A 19067-nucleotide genomic window follows, 5' to 3' on the forward strand; every position below is an offset into this window, starting at 1 on the left:
TAAACCATTATTCACCAATTAGAAACAAGATATATTTTTGATCAATTCACGTGATGTTGGTATTTAATGAGGGTAAAAATGTAATTCTCTATTTGGTCTTTCTTTTAATGCATAATATTAACTGTCAGTTACATTTCTTAATTATTCCATGATTATAGCCATTCTGATCATTAGGCAACAGATGAAGATCCACCTAACCAAATTAAGAATTTGGGTTGGTTTTCAAGACCATCACATGAATGAACCTTTAATGAACATACAATGCACACATGAATGAACAATTCCATTTTATTCATATGCAAACAACGCGATGGACACATATCAAGGGTTCATGTGAATTGTTCGATCAATGTTCATAAATGAACTTGTTGAGTACATGAACGTTGAACAATGTTCCTAAGTGAACCTGTGGTCACATAGAAACTAATTTTGTATAAAAAAACCTAACCATAGGGACTAGATTCATAATTTACTTGTATATCAAATTTCAATGAAGGTTATCGAAGGTAGAAGCTGAACATAATTTATGTAAAAAAAAAGCCAAGTTTTCTCCAAACTCGTCCCTCCCTGTTAAAAAAACACGTTCCTTCCATCTATTAAAAAACTATCCCAAACAAAACCAATCCCAATCTATACAGACATATTAATCCATCGAGACAACTATATCTATATAAGACTTAATGAAAAACCAACCAAACAGTCTATAGGCTCCCTGTTTTTGAAAGTTTATTGGGATTTCTCTTTTGACGAATCCGACAATTTCTAAAAGATTATCCGACTTAACCCGTTATCCAACAATTACCAACTACTAAGGACCAAAAAAGAAAGTTAAAAGAACACGAGTGAAACAACTTGATTTACACAATAGTTAAAGGTTCTAAAAAAGCCAATTGAAAAATGACCCTCTTACATTGCACACAAAACAGACCCATTTCTAATCCAAACAAACCAAAACAAAAACCATTTGGGCATCATCATACAAACTCCTTCGTTTCTCCAATCCCATCCCAAATCTCCCAACCATCGATTCTTTGGCTCTCTTTACTCGACTCCGATGCCTCCGTTTCCGCTCCTTGCGTTCTCTTTAACTTTGCCACCATAACCCACATGTTTGCCAGCTCGTTTTCGAGATACGCTTCTCTTTCTTTCGACTCCTCTACTCTCCGTCTCAGCTCCGATTCCCTTCGATCCTTTTCCGAGATTAGCGTTTCGTAAGACATCTCTCTCTCCCTGCTCAATGCAAGCTCTCGTTTCAATTCCATCTGAGTTGGACTTTGTTCTTTCGGCCTTGTATCTCTGCGTCCGTTTTTAGTGGGACCTGTTGTTTTACGTTGGGCTGATGAGTTCTTCGGTGCGGCTAACTCGGCCGTTAGTCTCTCGTTGTGGTTCATTAGTTTTGCAACTTCTTCAGATAGAGCTTTTAGTTCAACTGCAGCAGCAGAGGCCAGTCCTTTTGCATATGAGCTCTCTTCTGCCAGCTTTTTGTTCCGGTTTTCTAACTGCTGTTTTGACTCGGTGAGTTCAACCACTTTTTGTTTGAGTTCTTCGATCTCAAAGGCCTGGTTTTAGGGAGAGAATGTTAGTTCAGAGTTATTTAAAAAATCTTAGGGCAAATGCATCAAAATGCAATGGAGTTTGTCTTGGTTCCTATCAATGTAACAAAGTTACAAGATTTCCTGTTTAACATAACAAAGTTCCGACATTTCTCAATCAATGTAATAAAGTTTAAAATTTTCTTATTTTATTAACATTTGATAACGCGGATGTCAAGTTTATCATCCACTTTGCTGTAACTGTTTCCTAATCGGTTATCCACGTCATCAAATGTTACAAGATTAACAGGTTACCAGTCAAAATGGATGCAAAATAGGAAATTTTGAAACTTTGTTACATGAAAATAATTTCTTCATTACATCAAATAGGAACTAAATCAAATTTTGTTGCATTTTGCATTTGTTTCTTATGCAGCATTTCTCAACTTAACATGAAATTATATGCAAGAACTGGTGATATGCGAATGATGAATGAACCTGAGCCTGCCGAAGCAAGTCTTCCTTTGTATCTTCCATTTTTACTAGGCTTACGTTTCTTGAATCATGTGTATCGGAAAGAAGTTGTTTCAAGGATGCAATGGTTTCTTGTAGTCCTTCACATTCATTGATCTGGTAGAAATGTAAAATAACGGGACATCAAAGGAAAGGAAAATGAAGGCGTAAATGGAAGTTCCAAGGAGAATTTTTAGGGAAATTGACCGAAATAGCCAATCCCATCAACCAAATTCATTTTCTAGCTACTTTTCAAAGCCTCTTCCCACCAGCAGTCTTTATGCAGATATTTACGCATTTGTGTAAAGACTGATTTCTGGAAAAAAGAAAAAAAGAAAAAAAATTCTTTACGCATATGCGTAAGAATTCTTTACGCAAAAATCTGAATGTTTACGCAAAAAAATCTTTCTTTTTTTTAATCTGAAAATCGAGTTTATGCAGAAGACAGTTGCGTAAACTCCGACTAAAATGGGAATTCAATTGAAAAGTGGCTAAAAAGTGAAGCTGGTTGGGAAGATTGGCTATTTTGATCAATTTCCCTTTTCTTAAATCTGCACTGTTTTTGTACCTTTTTGTTGAGCTGTTCTTGAATTATTCGATTATCTGCGGTTTTCACCTGTCAAAAAAGATGGTAGAACATCATCCAAGTTAAAAACAGACATAAGAGAGTGAAAGTAATATCTTCATTATGCTTTTGTTTCTCCAGATCCCATATAAACTTTTTGCTCTTCTTTATGAAATTGTCAACAAATCTAACTTAAAAGATCCCTAAACGAATTACTTCCAGACATCTTTTATGAGCGTTGCAGCTAACTTGGTTTTTTGTTTCCTGCATTGTGGGTTGGGTTGATGGTTAACGCTATCATGTATTGCTAACGATTAGTTATGCCTTGTTTGGCAACCATAAAAACCATGTTTGGTTAGCCATAAGCTAGCTTTCTGAACATCTACTTCGAGTAGAGTTTCAATAAGCTCCTGGAGCTTTTCCAATTATGCCCCTTAGAGCATCTCCAACAGGTATGCTATATTTTCTCTCTTCCCAAATTTGGAGATGACTCCATTCTATATCCTTTTTTCTCTATTTTAGAGGAGAGTTTAGCATAGGTGTTGGAGCAAACTTTTCTCCGATCTCCAAAATTTCTAAAAGTAGCATATTTGTTGGAGATGTTCTTATGTTTTTCTAATTAAAATTTCAACACGTCCTTTTAGGTGTCATTTTACATTGCCACCAAGCTTTTCATCTAGTTTTTACCAAACATGACTAGTTTATCAACTAACAACAACCTTATTAGCCAACAACTTGCTTTTCTGCTAGTTTACCAAACATAGCCTTGACCCCAGGAAATTTTACATTGTAAATAATAGATGTGGTTTTGGTGAATCAATGTGTAAAGATGTTTGGTATGCCAAGAAAGACAAAAAAACAGTAGGTCAAAAGATTAAAAAAACAATTTCTTGCAAGATGAAATACCTCAAGCTCGAAGGATTTCTCATTTAATTGTGCTTCTAGCTCGGAAACAGACTGCATAAGATACTAACTTTAGCTTACAATGAAAATATTAAGCTGCAGGCATATAAAAAGTGGTAGCACCCACTCTTGATTGTTCGGCTTCATCCCTTGTGTGATGAGATGATGCGACGGAATCGGCAATTTGGCTTTCCAGAAATGAGATTTGTTCGTTCTTCAATTTGATTTCATCATTCAATCTGGTTTTCTCTGCCTACATATTGAAGGTACAGGAGTGATTATCATTGGTTTATTGACAGCAGTTGATATGGGATGAAAATTATAAGATATAAGCCTCTTTTTGTTAGCAGCTTAATGAGTTTAACGGGTCTCACAGTTTATTCGGCGAGCTATACATGAATGTTTGGTAGTGGCTTAATGATATGAAAATAGCTCATTCAGTAAGCTTCTACTGGGGTGCTTCATGCATAAAGATAAGTTTTTTCCAAACCTACTCCTTCCAATTACAAAACACACTCCTTTCATCTATAAAAAAGCACTCTCAAACAAAAACCTTCACAATCTATACAGCCAGATTAATCCACACAAACAGCTTTATTCATACAGAACTTGATGGAAAACCAACCAAACAACCCCTAACTGAGCTTGACGCTAATATATCCTAATTCTTAAGTGCTTCTGCAGCTGGAAGTACCCCATTACACACATAAACAAGGGGGCTCATACGGTGCGGGCACAAATAGAAGAGCCATCAAATATTAGGCAACGGCAAAAATAAAACATAACTAGATTATTCATCCCAAGAACCAATAATTCAAAGCAATGCAAAAAATGAAAAGAAATCTAGATTTCAGATGAATAGCCTGGAAAATCCAAAGATCAAAGCCACATAAAACAACAAAGCATTGGAACTGTAAGCAGTCATGCAACTCATATACTTTCTCCASAACTCATAGGTCCAAAAACCAGGATTCTTGTTAGTGTTATTGAGAAGTATGACTGTACATATGTAGGACATATATATATATATATATATAAAATAAAAAGAAATCTAGATTTCAGATAAATAGCCTGGAAAATCCAAAGATCAAAGCCACATAAAACAACAAAGCATTGGAACTGTAAGCAGTCATGCAACTCATATACTTTCTCCACAACTCATAGGTCCAAAAACCAGGATTCTTGTTAGTGTTATTGAGAAGTATGACTGTACATATGTAGGACATATATATATATATATATATATATATAGGGTTGGGTTCCGGTGAGAGGGAGAGTTAAGGTGAGAAGCGTAAGGGATCTCCACCCTTAGATGCACATTAGGATGAGATGCACCGGATCAATTCCCATATCAAGCACCTAGTCATGGGTGGGTTTGAGATTAAAGGTGATCAAGGGTCCAGATCTCTTCTTACGCTTCTTACCTTAGTTCTCTCTCACACGATCCTTCACCTATATATATATATGAGGTAGGTTCATATGAGAATGGTACCTATTTAAGAAAATGGCCAAATTTTGTACAAAATCACATGTGATTTTACATTAACGGCCAAAAAAGTGTGCGGGCGACCCTATGGCCGCGTGGCAAGGTCGCGTGAATCATATGCGATTCGGCCATTTTCTTAAATAGATACCATTTTTGTATGAACCCGACTCTTATATATATATGTACGTAATGTTAGTGTAAAATAGCATGTGATTCAGCCATTTTCTTATTTTCTTAAATAGATACCATTCTTGTATGAACCCCACTCATATATATATATATATAAGGACCTTGAACCATGAGTTCCGCACATAGTGACACTTGTTCGATACATCTTCCTAATACCCATTCATGCAAGGTATGTACTAAAAATTAAAACATATATAGAAGGCATACCATAGGAGTCTCTTGCTGTGAACAAGCATCATCATCAATTTGTCGATCTTGTTTGGCCACCGACAAGGACTCAGCAGATGTGCATTCTGTAGGAAAAAAGTGTGAATGTACGGATTCGATAGGATGATTATGACCTGCTGAAGGAGTTGAAAGCGGACTAATAGATTTGGCCCCACTTGATTTATCACTTGCAGTCAAAGCCCCATCTCGTTTCTAATAAAAGCAATAAACAATTTACAAAACTTAGCAAGTTCAAACTTATAGAAGGGGTCATAAAATAATCTTATAATGATTGCAACAGCAGGTCTTTTCATGTATACCATGCATCTATTATTTAGTAAAAGATGAAGTTTCTCAAAAAAAGAAGATTACGTATATCAAACAGTGAGACTTTATTCCTTAAAACATTAATATAAGTAGCTCATAATATGATGTCGGTTCAACCTGATAATAAGTCTAGTACACAATGACAGGAATATAGGAGACTAACCCGCAGTTTTAACCAGTTTAGCAATCCTGGCTTCTTGATTTTTTTCTCCTCCTTCAGCACATCATTGTTTGTTTCCACACTTCCGTCAAGAGAAACATACAACTCAATGTTTTCATCATCCAAACTTAAGTCACGCCTTCTGTGCGGGAGATATGCAAGCTGCCGATTTGGAGAGATCAGTTTAGTTGCATTAGAAAACCAAATCAAACGAACCTAGTGAATCCCGCATGGAATTGTTACTAGGAAGGTAGGATGTACACAGACCTTATCTTTATCCCGAGGAGTAGAGGTTGTTTATGTGAAAACCCCTGGCTTGAAAAAGGGTTTTGAGAAAAGAATTTTGCGACACAAAAATTGGTACCGAAAGTTTGACAAAAGTTTGAAAGAGAAGAAAGAGATAAAACTAAATAAAAGATAAAAATGCAGTTTAGTTGCATCAGTATGTTTCATATATATGCTTGAAACAGATATAAAGAATTATATTAGAATATTTGCATGTACAACTAAATGCACTATCACAAACTCAAAGAAACAAGAAGAGGAAACCAACAGTTAATGCAATCTGACCTCTTCTTCCCCAAAGGAATGTCCTCTCCTTAGACCAGGATGACCAGAAAATCCAGACGAGTGCGAAGATTTGGTGGAGACTAAAATTAATTTTGTCAGTCTCTGTATTCGGCTTAACAAAGCTGCTTTAGCTTCTTCTTCCTCCAGTCTTGACTGTAGCTTGACTCGACCATCTTCTAGCTTTACACATTACACAAATTCAAAAGAACTGGATGAATAATAGAAAACCTCCCTATCACCAATAGGAGAAGGGCCAATAATACTTTGTCAAGGAATTTTATGGTCAGATGATGCTGATACAATTTTGGGTATATATCGATGTAGACATTTGAGATTCAGTAGCTCCCACTGACTTATCAACCTAGATACTTGGTTCCAGGATTACATACATTGTCATTCCACAATGCCCAAGATTATAAAAATTCATGGTACAAATATAATCTTGGAAAAACAAATCGAAGAAGATTGTCATGCAGTTTCCCTCAACCAGGTGACATCTTCCAGCCATAAAACAAGATACTTCCCTATTGCCATAGTGAGCAATTCTTATAATGCTTAAAGACAAACGAATTAAATGGTAAGAAATTTCTTTAACAAGATTTAGAAAAGACGATCACCACGAAAAATTAGTTTCTAATATTTTATTTCTGCCTTCTCCTCAAAGCAAAAACAACTGATTAATCAGGCTGAGATCTTTTGAGAAAAGATAAATGTGGCATTCAACGTAATGGCAAGAATCTAGTTGATGAGGGTACCTTTTGTTTAAGGATAACAAAATCATCGCTGCCGGTATGTTTCAATTGAGGAACTGTCACGACTCCTCTCTTTAATTGTTCCAATTCTTCTTTTAAAGATCGAATTTCGCTTTGATATTTCTTGATAAGGGACTTCTCATCAACGATCTGCAAAGTTAAAGGTTAATTCCAACAACCGTCAAGGACGACTATTTTTTTTAAGTGCAGAGAAGTTAAACAAATATACCTTGTTTTGAGCGGCCTGAACTTCAATGTGTTTTGCACGGTGGGCAAATTTTAATGTGTTATGTGTCTCTTCTGAATTGCTTGACGAGGGAGTAACAGTGCAAATTAGCTGAAAGAGAAGGAAACAAATATGCGTCCATTAGCAAATAGTATAATGGTCCCATAGAACCAAGAGTTGCTTTTATTAAGCGACTACGGGACATGCTTTTTTGATAAATTGAAGCTCATATATAAGACTTACGGATACTCTTCCATGACCACTTAACGAAGATTGAAGAAGCCTGGTCAATTTTGACTCCCTATATGGTATATGAGAATTTCTCCCATCTGTTAATTTCGATATGACCTGTGATAGTTCCAAGTTAGCAAAAAGAGCTCCAATTAATAGAATAGAAACAATCTATATTCAGCAAAAACAAAATAACATCATGATCCTTAAGGCCCATTCTACTTTAAAAAGAGGTAATGTTAGTTGGGTGTTGGTGTTTTTCGATCTTTATCTAGAGTTCTGTAATCTGTGGAGAGCTTTATGTCATGCATGTTCAGTCACCACCTTATTTAAATGATTAAGCTGGTGAAACAATCAATCTCCAACAAGAACAACAACCTCAACTTAAATGCTACGGAATAGGCATTTCAGACAATATCAATTACAACAAATAGATCAAAAGGTAGTCATGGTGACACCTATTTCTAGGAAATTGTTGCAACAGGACTTCTAATATAGTGATCAAAGTCCCTTGGTAGAAGTATGACATTAACATTGAAAAGGTAAAAGCTAGTCAGGGCGGAACCTGTTTCTCTTTTTCATCATAGAAATATTATAGAATTTGTTGCAGTTGGATGAGTTAAATAACAAACAGTAGTACGGCAAGAAGTGAACATTTGTAGAGTAATATGATGCAAACTTTATTACACTGATAAAATAATGCCAATGATTGAGGCCTCACAGTTCCAAGAGTTAGCAGGCTTTTATTAATGTAGGACCCTTCTTTTTGACGAACACCAGTGGTTTCAGCCTTGGAGCTCTCAGAACCTGCCAGATCTATGAGGTTCTGCAATTCAAAGTGAAATACAAGTGGTTAAACCAAAACAGGAGACATGTTCCTGCATCAATGGTGCGTAAAAGAGGTGGTATGGAGCCAAATTTACCAGATCGGCTAGTAAACAAATAAAAATAAATTCAGGTGAAGCACTTTTTAGTCAATTACAACCCCTTGTGATAGCAATAGCACGGGAAACAAGTCTAACATGAGGTTCAGAAACATACCAACTGTGAAAAGTTAACAGCCTCGCTTTCGCTGTTTTCACAAGGGCTGCTCTCTATTGTCTGTTAAAAGGTAAAATAATATGAAAACATGTTTAAACTCGAGAAAGAAATGAAGAACCAAACACATGTAATAGTTCAGGAACAAATAGGAAACATTTACAAAAGAAAGAGAATGTCCTTTAAGCGGATTTGCAGGATTTATACACAGGAAGAAAAAATAATAGAAGATTAATATCTGTAAGTATTTCATAAAGAAGGGTAAGACTTGGGAAATATTGAGACATATAGAACAAATAGCAAAAGCTACATTATGTGCAATATTAGGAGAGCAGGGACCAACAATTGAACAAGAACCACCTGGATAATCTCACATGTGGGTGGGAAAAAGGAGACAGCACAAGACAAAATATTCATATTCCAATATATGTTAAAGGCACCCAAAATGATGATGCAAGATGAATAAATGAGAAAGATAGGTAGAAGAGGTGTCTATAGATGCTATATTAGCATTACAAGTAAATTGCGCATGATGTAGACGTCGGAGTAACAAGAGGAGGTGAATTTGCATCAGGAGCTAGCAGGAAAGGCATTATCTGAAGAAGCATCAAAGACAAAGAGAATGAGTTGGTGCTGATAACCAGGACCTTCATTTGTGATAACTCATGCAGTGCCATTTGGTGTCCATATTTCTTGCAATAATAGAACTGAATCTTATACTTGATCCTGAGTTAGATCTTCCTCCTTTCCCCAAACTGAAGTATCAGTCGAGAAGCAACATGTGCACCTCATACGTAGCACAGACAGATGAGGAAGTAAGACGGTTGAGAAGAACTGTTTAGGAATCAGCAGTCTATGGGTGGCATGGACCTTATGTTTTTCATATTCTCTTACGAATCCTTCTAATGAGGGATGCTGATGTCGCAACAAGGGATTCTGATGGCATGACAAAGTTGCCAACGGAAGTTCTAGCAGCCAAGGTACTTGACAGGAATCCAGATGGCCACAACAGCTCCACAAAGGCTGATGGTCACGAAGGAGTTACCTGTGCACGTGAGATAAAAGTATGTTTCCTAAAAAGGGTTTGTTGTCCTTAGCAACCCAAGATGAACGCTAAGGCAGTGGCTAGGCTGCTGCTGGCAGCTTCTTTTGATGAGGCAGGGTTGGTTGTTAAAGCCTATACCATGTAGCAGTATATCCCGTATATAAATGTACAAGACGGGGCAGTTAGTAGTAAATAGATGAACTGAAACCCTATTTAATGCAAATAAACCTCAAGTTTACTTGACTTATTAATAATATATCTACTCTTGACTCCACTAATCCAATCAATAAAGATGGGGAAAAAAACCAGTTGGACTTTTGGAAAAAACAGAGAACTTGTAATAAATAGATAGCATGAGAAGCGGTATGCTCGAATACAAGGATATTTTTACAGTCAGATCTGCAGTAAACATCCATCAGTACTGTCGTTTTTATGTCTATTATTTGTGTAACATCTGGCTTTTACATGGCAAAATGAAACACACCAAGTGATTCTAGAAGTAAACAGTAAGTATTATAATAATGATTGAAAGCAATGGCCAAAAATAGGAAATTCATTTTGCAATAGACTGACAGTTACCAGAGTAAATATTGTGTGACTTCTGCTGCTGAGCAAATTAAAATTTGTTGAACCAACATGTCTGTGCTCTGTAATAAGAAAGGGCAAAAGACCAAAATATCAATTAGATTCCCACAAAATAAAAGCAAAAGCTAGTGAACCAGTCTCAAAGAAACATAATAACATGTAGTGATTGGAAGCCATGATACCAAAATAGGTGCAAAGGGATAGGCGAGAAAAACCAACTGTGGTTTGTTTTTAACTGTAGGATTTGAATGCAAGTTCTCAGTCAATAAACCAGTTTTAAAGGATATACAACTTAATCAAAACAAATGCACGCATGATGCATGGAAATGAAAAAATTGTCACAAATTACATGTCTGCATCGCATCATGGATTATATACAAATGGCTTCAAATAGATGCTACCAAAAGGTTAGTGCTCGCATTATTATGCAGAAACGTACCCGAGGCCAAAAAGGAATAGGGAAAAAAAAGACAAAGTTAGGTAAAACCACAGCAAGAAAAGTGAATGAAGAACTTGATGTTTCCACGGAACCACCCAAATATATAATGCACTAGAAAGTACTAGTAAGAGATTGCCCTATGTCGAAACCCAAGATTATTTGAAATGGTGTACACGCTCGATGAGAAACATCAAGACCTGGAGCTAAGGCCCAGAATAGAAGTACCTTCTCCGGCTGCAATAAGAGAAAGAGCATGGGCAGGAGATAACACAACTTCCTCCTTTATTCCTTCGACAAAGGTTCCCTACAAGAAACAATTATTCCACAAATTATTTTGATTTACAAGTATTTGAACATTTTATTGAAGTAGAATTAGATTGTCGGGTTGAAAAAGCAGTTATGCCATCTAAAATAGAATAAAGTGTGGAATAGGACAATACACAAGCTCAGCAGGATAAAAGTACTGCCTCTGGGGTACGTAAATGAGGACATATCACATGTTTTTGTACTGGTCAACTTTGAGATGTCAATTAAGGAATGCTCTACATCTTAATGAAGAGGCGTTTGGAACCTGCCATTAATAAACCAAACCAAATGAACCCTGTAAATCCCAAGCAAAGTGGGGTCTAGGGAGGGTAAGATGTATGCAGTCTTTCCTCTTACCCAAGGATAAAAGAGGTTGTTTCCGTGAAGACCCCTGGTTTGCGAAAAGTTTTTGCAAAGAGTAAGACTTACAAATGCAAGAAAAGAAGTTTTGAAGAGTTGATGAGAAGCTTGGTGGGATAGAAAAACGCACATTAAACAACATGAAATAAGATTAAAACAAGTAGAGCAAGTGCGCACAGTAAACGACAGGAAATAAGATTAAAACAATAAATGCATAACATATTATATTACTATATTAAAATTTATGTTCAGTGTTCCACTTTCCAAGGTGACGTTGAATTGCAGATGCATTTTTCAATGAAACCTCTACCATCTTGACTCATCAACCAAACAATATTCCTTCTTGTGTTGTGAAACTTATAGATGAGTGCTAGCAGTACTATTTTTATGCCAAGAAGCTCAACTACAAATCTTATCGATTTGTTACCCACCTTTCCTGACAAAGCAAAAGTAGCTTTGACTCTAGGGTTCAGATTTTCAGGTACCTTCAACGATAACTAGAACAGACCTGTTTATTCTAGGCAAGCATGAAACCTAATTTTCAAAGTTTTAGCTTACAAGACACCCAAATTCAGATGTTTAACCCTTCTTTGTTTGTTTAAGCTAACACAAATTAGTTTGTTTCTCAAATTATTCTGAATTTCTATAGTTTGTATATGAACAGCACAGTTTGAGCACAATCCAATATCCAGCACTAGCACATGATACAGGTACTGACAAATGTGGGAATTGATGTTGTATATAGATATCATGTGAAAACAAGTATCAGAAGATGAAATACATAAATTACCTGACCGTCCTCTCGTATTCTTAAATCTTGTCCTGCTGGGTTCAACAAGTCATTAACAACCTGCGGAAAACACATAGTTTAAAACAGCAAGATTACCAAAAACAGTAAAAAAGTAAAGAAAGAAACAGAGAATGATGTATGTGTAAATAGGTGGCAGAATTAGACATGGCTTTTCCCTTGAGAATAGGCTGATACAAGAGCCAGCTAGTGACGATAACACAACAGAAAATAAAATACCCATCTGAAAATGACACATGAAGTTTGTCACAAGCTTACTCTTGTATGCTATGCTCAACTTTGAGAATTAAGACTACTGGCTATTATAGAAGTTGAAGGGACATAAATAGTAGATCAGATTTTTTTTATTATGCAGCAAGCAAAAACAAGTGAATCGGTGAAGAGATTTCTCACCTCATTGTAAATTTCCAAATATGAGACACGAAGAAGAAATTCATGGTTTGGAGTCTGAAAATAAAAACAGCATAATTATCTTTCTCTTGAACAAGTAAAACTTATTAGATGGTATCAGAACTTTCAGAATCTGTACCTCTTGAATGATACTAAATGCATCCTTTACAGCCAAGGGAATAATTCCTGGAGATCTCTGATCACCCTGTCATGTGTGTATGATTAAGATACGAAAATTGAAATGAAGTGTATACTAGAGAGGGGGGAGTAGGGAGGGGAGGGAAGGAGGGAAAGGGTTTATGACAGCTTAATAGTTCATGTGTTGATGTGGCCTAAAAAGTTTGAAGGTTAAGCTGACTAGCTGAGAAATTGTAAGCCCCAGCTAATTACCACAGTACCTTGAAGATTATGAACAAAAGGAGAACTTCTAAAAGAAAAGAAATCTAACATATGCAAAATCAGAGGACAACAAACTACTGCATAAGTGGCTTGATGAACACTCACACTTGTAACTAGGGTGTCTGTCACCATAAAAAAGGTGAAATAATTATTATGAGAGGCCTTGCTGAACCGTCATATTAGTGAACAAGGGTAAGCTGCGCCCCGGGGTAAAATAACAAGCACATGTTTACAGGCAAAGATGATCGTAGTTAGAAACCATTGTGTTACATACTCATTAAGACATCAATAAAGCAAAGAACGTTGCTATCTCCATCAGGAACCAAACGAGCCTTTAAAGTTCAGTTTCTTGGCAAGAAGGGAGCATCTCTCTACACATGCAGACATTTGATTAAGCCTTTAGACAGTTTTCTATCTTCCATGGAAAACTTTAATTGGCATAAAGGTGACTCATGGCTTGGCAGTGTTTTGGTAGAAGATTATCCTCGAAAGTGTACATGATATTTGGTAAAGTACTTGCTTGGATCATAACCTAAATTATGTAATTAGCAAGCTCTGGAAAAGTGATCCATCATAGTTTTGTAATGCATTATGCCATAGTCATGCCATAATATTCACCATAAGCACATAGTGTCCACAAGCAAATCCGTATCAAGGATTACAGCTACACCCCTTACGAAAACCAGACTGTTACCAAGCTTAGCATAGCTTGTAAGCCTCATATTATAGACCACATAGTATTGAGGACAATTGTCCATTTATACATTGAGATTCGGGATACATTGTAGATGGAAGGAAACGGATCATGCCATAAATGAACCCCCCACTCAATCCCACTTACTGTGTTAGGAAAATTGCTTAGTAAGCTTACAAGTTCCATGTAATAGTTTAATACAAGACTATATAGCTTGTTGAAATATATACCTACCACTGAAAACTGCATAAGATACTTAAGTAAACGAAGGAAAAAGAGGTGATATACTTACATGCATGGTGTGAGTCTTTCCACTACTTGTCACGCCATAGGCAAAAATAGTTCCTGTAATTGAAACAGATCATGCAAGATTTATTTCAGAGTCGCAAAGAATGGCACACAAAGACATCCCAATAAAACATACACGACACGACACACTCCCCGCCCCGAGGGGTGAGAAATAGTTGATAAAAATTAAAAGCAGAAGGCCGCTAGCTTTAAGCCTTTTACATACAAACTAACACTGATCTGAGGATGGGTAGGTCAAATCATAGCAACCAAACATCTGAAACAACGTGGTTAACACGATTTGTGCTTGTTTTCTAAAATGCATACCCTTTCGACCATTTTATGAAATTTGTGAACAATACCAAATTTAAAATGTTAGAATGTGTGTTTGATTACTTGTGTTTTTGTTTGTAGTTTTTGAAAATATATTGTATTTGGACAACAATGTATTGTTCACTTTCATACTATGCATGAGGCCTTGTACCTGTTCACGATTGTTTCCTTATGACAATTGATATAGTGACTGTGCAAAGCCTTCAAACTTTGTTGTATAAATGTATTATCTTTTACCTTGTTTTATTGGTGATATAAAACCCCCATTAAACCTGATCCAAGCACTATCAGGATGGACCCATTAGTTGTTCTCTGCGACATAGACTTGTTCAGTGCAGGATGCTATTGAACTCTGCGAGTAAACTAGACCCTATATGGGTAAATAATGGCAATGTGAATATATGGGGATAACATTACATGATCTCTGGTAGTGTTTGTAAATCCACAATTGGTACCAATAAGAGAAAGATTGGACCCGTTCTGTCTATACCAAAATATATATTTTTGTTCCAGGAGTTGAACAATTGTGCACTTAGCTGATGCCCATTGTAGCCTATGTGTTCATACCTGATCTGGAGGAGATGGCAGGGGCACAATCTTCTATCATAATAAGGTAGTCTCTTGTTGTGTATACCTTGATATCACAGAGAGCGGTGGTCAAGATGATGCAGGGTTGTTGTGGTTATTAGCTCACAATCATATCTCAGTTTTATTTATATCCATTGAACCTTTAGCTTGCTTCTCAATATATACCTCGTTACATGTGGCTGATGTCCTTGATTTAATGTTGCCTATTCATGAGCTAATCATCTCATATTATATATAGGCATACATACATATATTTTGTTTTTGTTATTGTTTTATTGTAGTTCTTTTCTTCTCAACACCATGTATTCAAGTACAGAGGTAGGGTTTTTAACAAATTAAAAGCTACTCATGGATAGCAATATCTTAGTTGGAATCTATTTGCTAATGGCTTTAGCTTATTAACTGATGGAGTAATTGTAGTCATTGTTCGTACCACTTCAATTAGAGCCTCGTATTTTTTCTGGATCACTTTTGTATATCTCATCAGTATATTTCAGGAGACTTGTACTTCTACCAGATTTAATAGATGCCTTGTAGTAGTTGCATGCTGCTTCTGTGTTTGGAGTTTTCTCTCCTTATGAAAGGTAGGGGGTGCAGCAGAATAAGTAGAAAAAAATAACAAGAACATGATAACACAGCTACAGAACTAGTATGTTTACTCCAGGTCAAAGATCCCAATGTGATTTTTGCAGATCCCATGTCCCAATTTTAAAGGTCTAAAAAACAAAAATGAGTAAGCTACATAAAAAGAACAGAATAATACCGTTAACACCTTCCATGGCACCGCTAACAACATGTTGGGCTGCAATATCATATACATGACGTGTTGTGGTTGTAGGCCCAAACACCCGATCTAGATACAAATTATGATAAAAGAAAAAACAAAAATGAGATTTACAAGACCAGTCAAGATATACGAACCTCACAGAAGTCCAAATATAATTTACCTTAGAAAGATCCTTACTGTATAGGTGGATGAAGTTATGAAAATAATACGACAAACATGTAGAAGAAAAATCAAATCCAACAAACAGAACATATGTCATCTTCCTAGAACAATACAGTTGATTACACTACAATGAGGTCATTCCTTCTTCAAGAGCAGTAATGATTTAGTGAATGCAAATCATGCACCGAGTATTTTTATATTTTTGACTTTGGAGAAGAGGTTGCCCTAAGATGGAGTCGGTTAAATGTTCAAAATCCCTTCTGTTTCTCATTCACTATAGAAACTATAATGAAGTAAATTTTCTAAGGCTGTGTTGGGCAAACTAGCTGATAAGCTATTTTGTTGGATAATAAACCAGGAGCTGTTGATAAGCTAGTTTAGCTCATAAACTAGTCATGGTTGGTAAAAAAAATAGTTGATAAGCTACACAACATTATGACAATGTAAAATTGCCTAAAAGGACAAGTTGAAAAACTAGTTGGAAATATATAAGGGGTATAATTGGAAAAATGAAGGCAAAAAGCCCCTATAGTTTATTGAAACGCTACTTGAAGTGGAGCTTTTTCAAAAATATAGCTTATGCTAACAAAATGGGACTTTTTTCGATAAACTCTAAAAAGCTAGCTTGTGGTTGCCAAACATGGCCTTAGACCATTTAAAGGGCTAAATGAGGAAACCAAGGGTCATTCTATAGGAGCTGATGCTCTTATACATCATTGATTGATTACTTTCCAATTGTATAATACTTGCAATTATCTGGTTGCTTCAAAGCAAAAAACTCCATATAATAAGTATAACCCAGAAGTTGCAAATTTTTATCCTTGTTAACTGTGCATGACCATGCAACATCGTTGGTTAAGCTGGCTGTTTGATATCAGATATGAGTTTGGAAAGAAGATACACATAAAGAAGACATTGGACTACATGGGATTATGTCCAATTCCGTTGTTTCCAAGTATTATAAGAAGGTATGTCCTCAGAAAGTTCTAAGGCCTCCATGTCCAGCCTCAGCTGCTCATCCCACGTCCTCGTAGGTTAGCCTCACCTCCTCAACCATTATGATCTCCACCTTCCTCATCGGTGCCATCATCTAGCCATCTAACAATTGAACTACATATGGATGATTCTTTCTGCCTTCTCCTATGTTTTGAATGCTTATAGGCATTCATTCTATTGGCTCTGCCAACCTTTCTTATACCCCAGTAACAGTCAAAGAAGTTCCACTAATACAATTTCTGTACCGACACATTTGATACTTCCAGTAATTGACATCTAGTAAACCAATTCCAGCAGAGTTCTAATTTTTAAATGCATGCAGTGGTATTAAGCCAAACTGGGAATACAGAAGAGACCAAAACAATCTAATTAGCAGCTCTTTAAAAAAAATTCCCATAAACAACCAGGGTTTGCAGTATTTCTGTGCCCTTCACTAACATAATTTACCCACGAGGGATTGTCCTTCTGAACCATTGTGTTTGTATTCCTATTGCAAACTAACTATTGTATTTCTCACTTTTTGTCCAATATTCAATTGATCCTGCAAGTGTACTGTTCTCTTGCCTTTTAGAGGAACAAATAACAATTATTTTGTTCGACACAAAAAGCCAACTAGAATGGTTCAAGAAGTCAATAAACAATTATTAGTGGTTAATTGTTTAACTAGTTGTCTCCAGTACCCCGTCCAATAATATGAAGAACACTGGCGCTTTGGTGGTAAAAAAATCCAAGGTCTAGAATATTCATTACTGTTAAAGTTGATTCTAATTTTAACTATTTTCCTATTTTCCAGTTTAAAGCATAACTCATGATCATCAATAAAATCAACTCTAAAATAGTAATAAACGGTATAACCATATCTAACCATACCGTATGCATAAGCTATTGATGGAGTCTGCTCATTCCGTAGAATAGTTTCTCCATCCGCGTACCACGCAATCTCCTCCCCTCGCCGTATTTCCCTCGGACTGTTCTCAAAAAGTTATTTTACAACCAATTTAACCGCAATATGTGTAAATATATTAAACCATAATATTGTACCACGAGTTGATCACCTGAGAGGCCGGAACCGGACAGTAACAGTGACATTCTCTTTCGATCTCTCACAATCCAATGGCAAACTCTCGGAGTAAAAGTATTGCGGCTTGCTTCTAGCAGATGACGCCGGTGAGCTGAGATTATCAACAGACGCTTCTGGGAACTGTTTCGAAGACGAAGTAGTCGACGAAGAAGGCGAATTCGCATATTTCGAAGTCGATTTCCTTGGTTGCTGCAATCCGGCTGGCCTCGACGCCATTGTGGAATTCAACTTTTAAACTAGTACAAACCCGAATCAATAATCACATAAATGTAATCCCCCTATCCTTTGCCGCTACATTTACAAATTCTGATTAGATCTGAAGCACAATAAGAAATGACGAACACAATCTTGAATATAGCGTTCTTAGGTAAAGAGTTTGTGGTTGCTTTGGAAGCGATGAGCTTCCATGGAAGGCAAGCAAATGAAACCGCACTTTTCCAATCTTACTGGGAAGAACAGCCTTCTTAGAGTGAGAAAGTTAAAAGGGCAAAAGGTTTTGGTCCGGTCTACAGTATAGAGTATCCACTGAATCCTCTATTCCTCTCCCTAATTTAATAAAATATTTTTATTATTTTGGTTTAATTTTTATAGCATGTTTATCAATGGTTTAATGAGAAGGTGTCCATCAAGTCATTTTATCTTACCGGATGAATATGATAAGGATCAAAAAAATTACCCGGATTGAGCGAGATAAGGACCAAGAGTCTTACCCGGTAAATGAGAACGACGACTCTTACTACGGTAAACGCTTACCGGGTAAATTGTTGCATACGATACCGTTTTAGTGGACTAAAATCTTATCCGGTAAATCAATAATAGTGTTAAATTTACCGGTAAATGTTTACCGAGTAAGTGTTTGGTAAACAATCACTTTAGAGTTTATTTGGTCTGTTATACATGACTTTTTGATATTGATATAATGATGTAAAAAGTGTCTTATTCAATAAGTTTAAGGGAAGCTTTATATCAAAAACCCAAAAAAATTCAAAACATGTTTCTTCCAATTGGAAAGCACGTTCCTTTCATATATGAAAAAACTCTTCTTAAATAAAAACTTTCTCAATTTTATTCATACAGATCAATCTACATAGACAACTTTATACATAC

The 19067-nt window shown here is 36.2% G+C and overlaps 1 protein-coding gene across 1 annotated transcript; it reads right to left on the bottom strand.

The window, feature by feature from the left end:
* Positions 1 to 828: 828 nt before the first annotated feature.
* Positions 829 to 18333, bottom strand: LOC112501512 (kinesin-like protein KIN-7K, chloroplastic). The gene is made up of 22 exons (XM_025105157.1): positions 17935 to 18333; positions 17750 to 17847; positions 15698 to 15787; positions 14018 to 14070; positions 12772 to 12837; positions 12636 to 12689; positions 12225 to 12284; positions 10994 to 11072; positions 10324 to 10391; positions 8703 to 8762; positions 8383 to 8487; positions 7674 to 7778; positions 7434 to 7541; positions 7208 to 7354; positions 6453 to 6632; positions 5886 to 6044; positions 5396 to 5608; positions 3641 to 3766; positions 3517 to 3567; positions 2614 to 2661; positions 2031 to 2162; positions 829 to 1559 (listed from the first exon to the last, which is right to left on the bottom strand). Exons 1-22 carry the CDS (start codon positions 18174 to 18176, stop codon positions 975 to 977), a joined length of 2829 nt encoding a protein of 942 aa, XP_024960925.1. The 5' UTR covers positions 18177 to 18333; the 3' UTR covers positions 829 to 974.
* Between the last annotated feature and the right edge of the window lie 734 nt (positions 18334 to 19067).

This window comes from Cynara cardunculus, unplaced genomic scaffold (assembly GCF_001531365.2).
Source record: "Cynara cardunculus var. scolymus isolate 2C unplaced genomic scaffold, CcrdV1 Un_Scaffold_196, whole genome shotgun sequence".
Classification (NCBI taxonomy): domain Eukaryota; kingdom Viridiplantae; phylum Streptophyta; class Magnoliopsida; order Asterales; family Asteraceae; genus Cynara; species Cynara cardunculus.

Coding starts and splice junctions, on each gene's coding strand:
- LOC112501512 (XM_025105157.1), bottom strand. CDS start 18,176: ATGGCGTCGAGGCCAGCCGGATTGCAGCAACCAAGGAAATCGACTTCG. Junction 10,392..10,993: donor TCTTATTGCAGCCGGAGAAG/GTACTTCTATTC, acceptor TTCTTATTACAG/AGCACAGACATGTTGGTTCA. Junction 2,163..2,613: donor AAGAACAGCTCAACAAAAAG/GTACAAAAACAG, acceptor CATTTCTACCAG/ATCAATGAATGTGAAGGACT.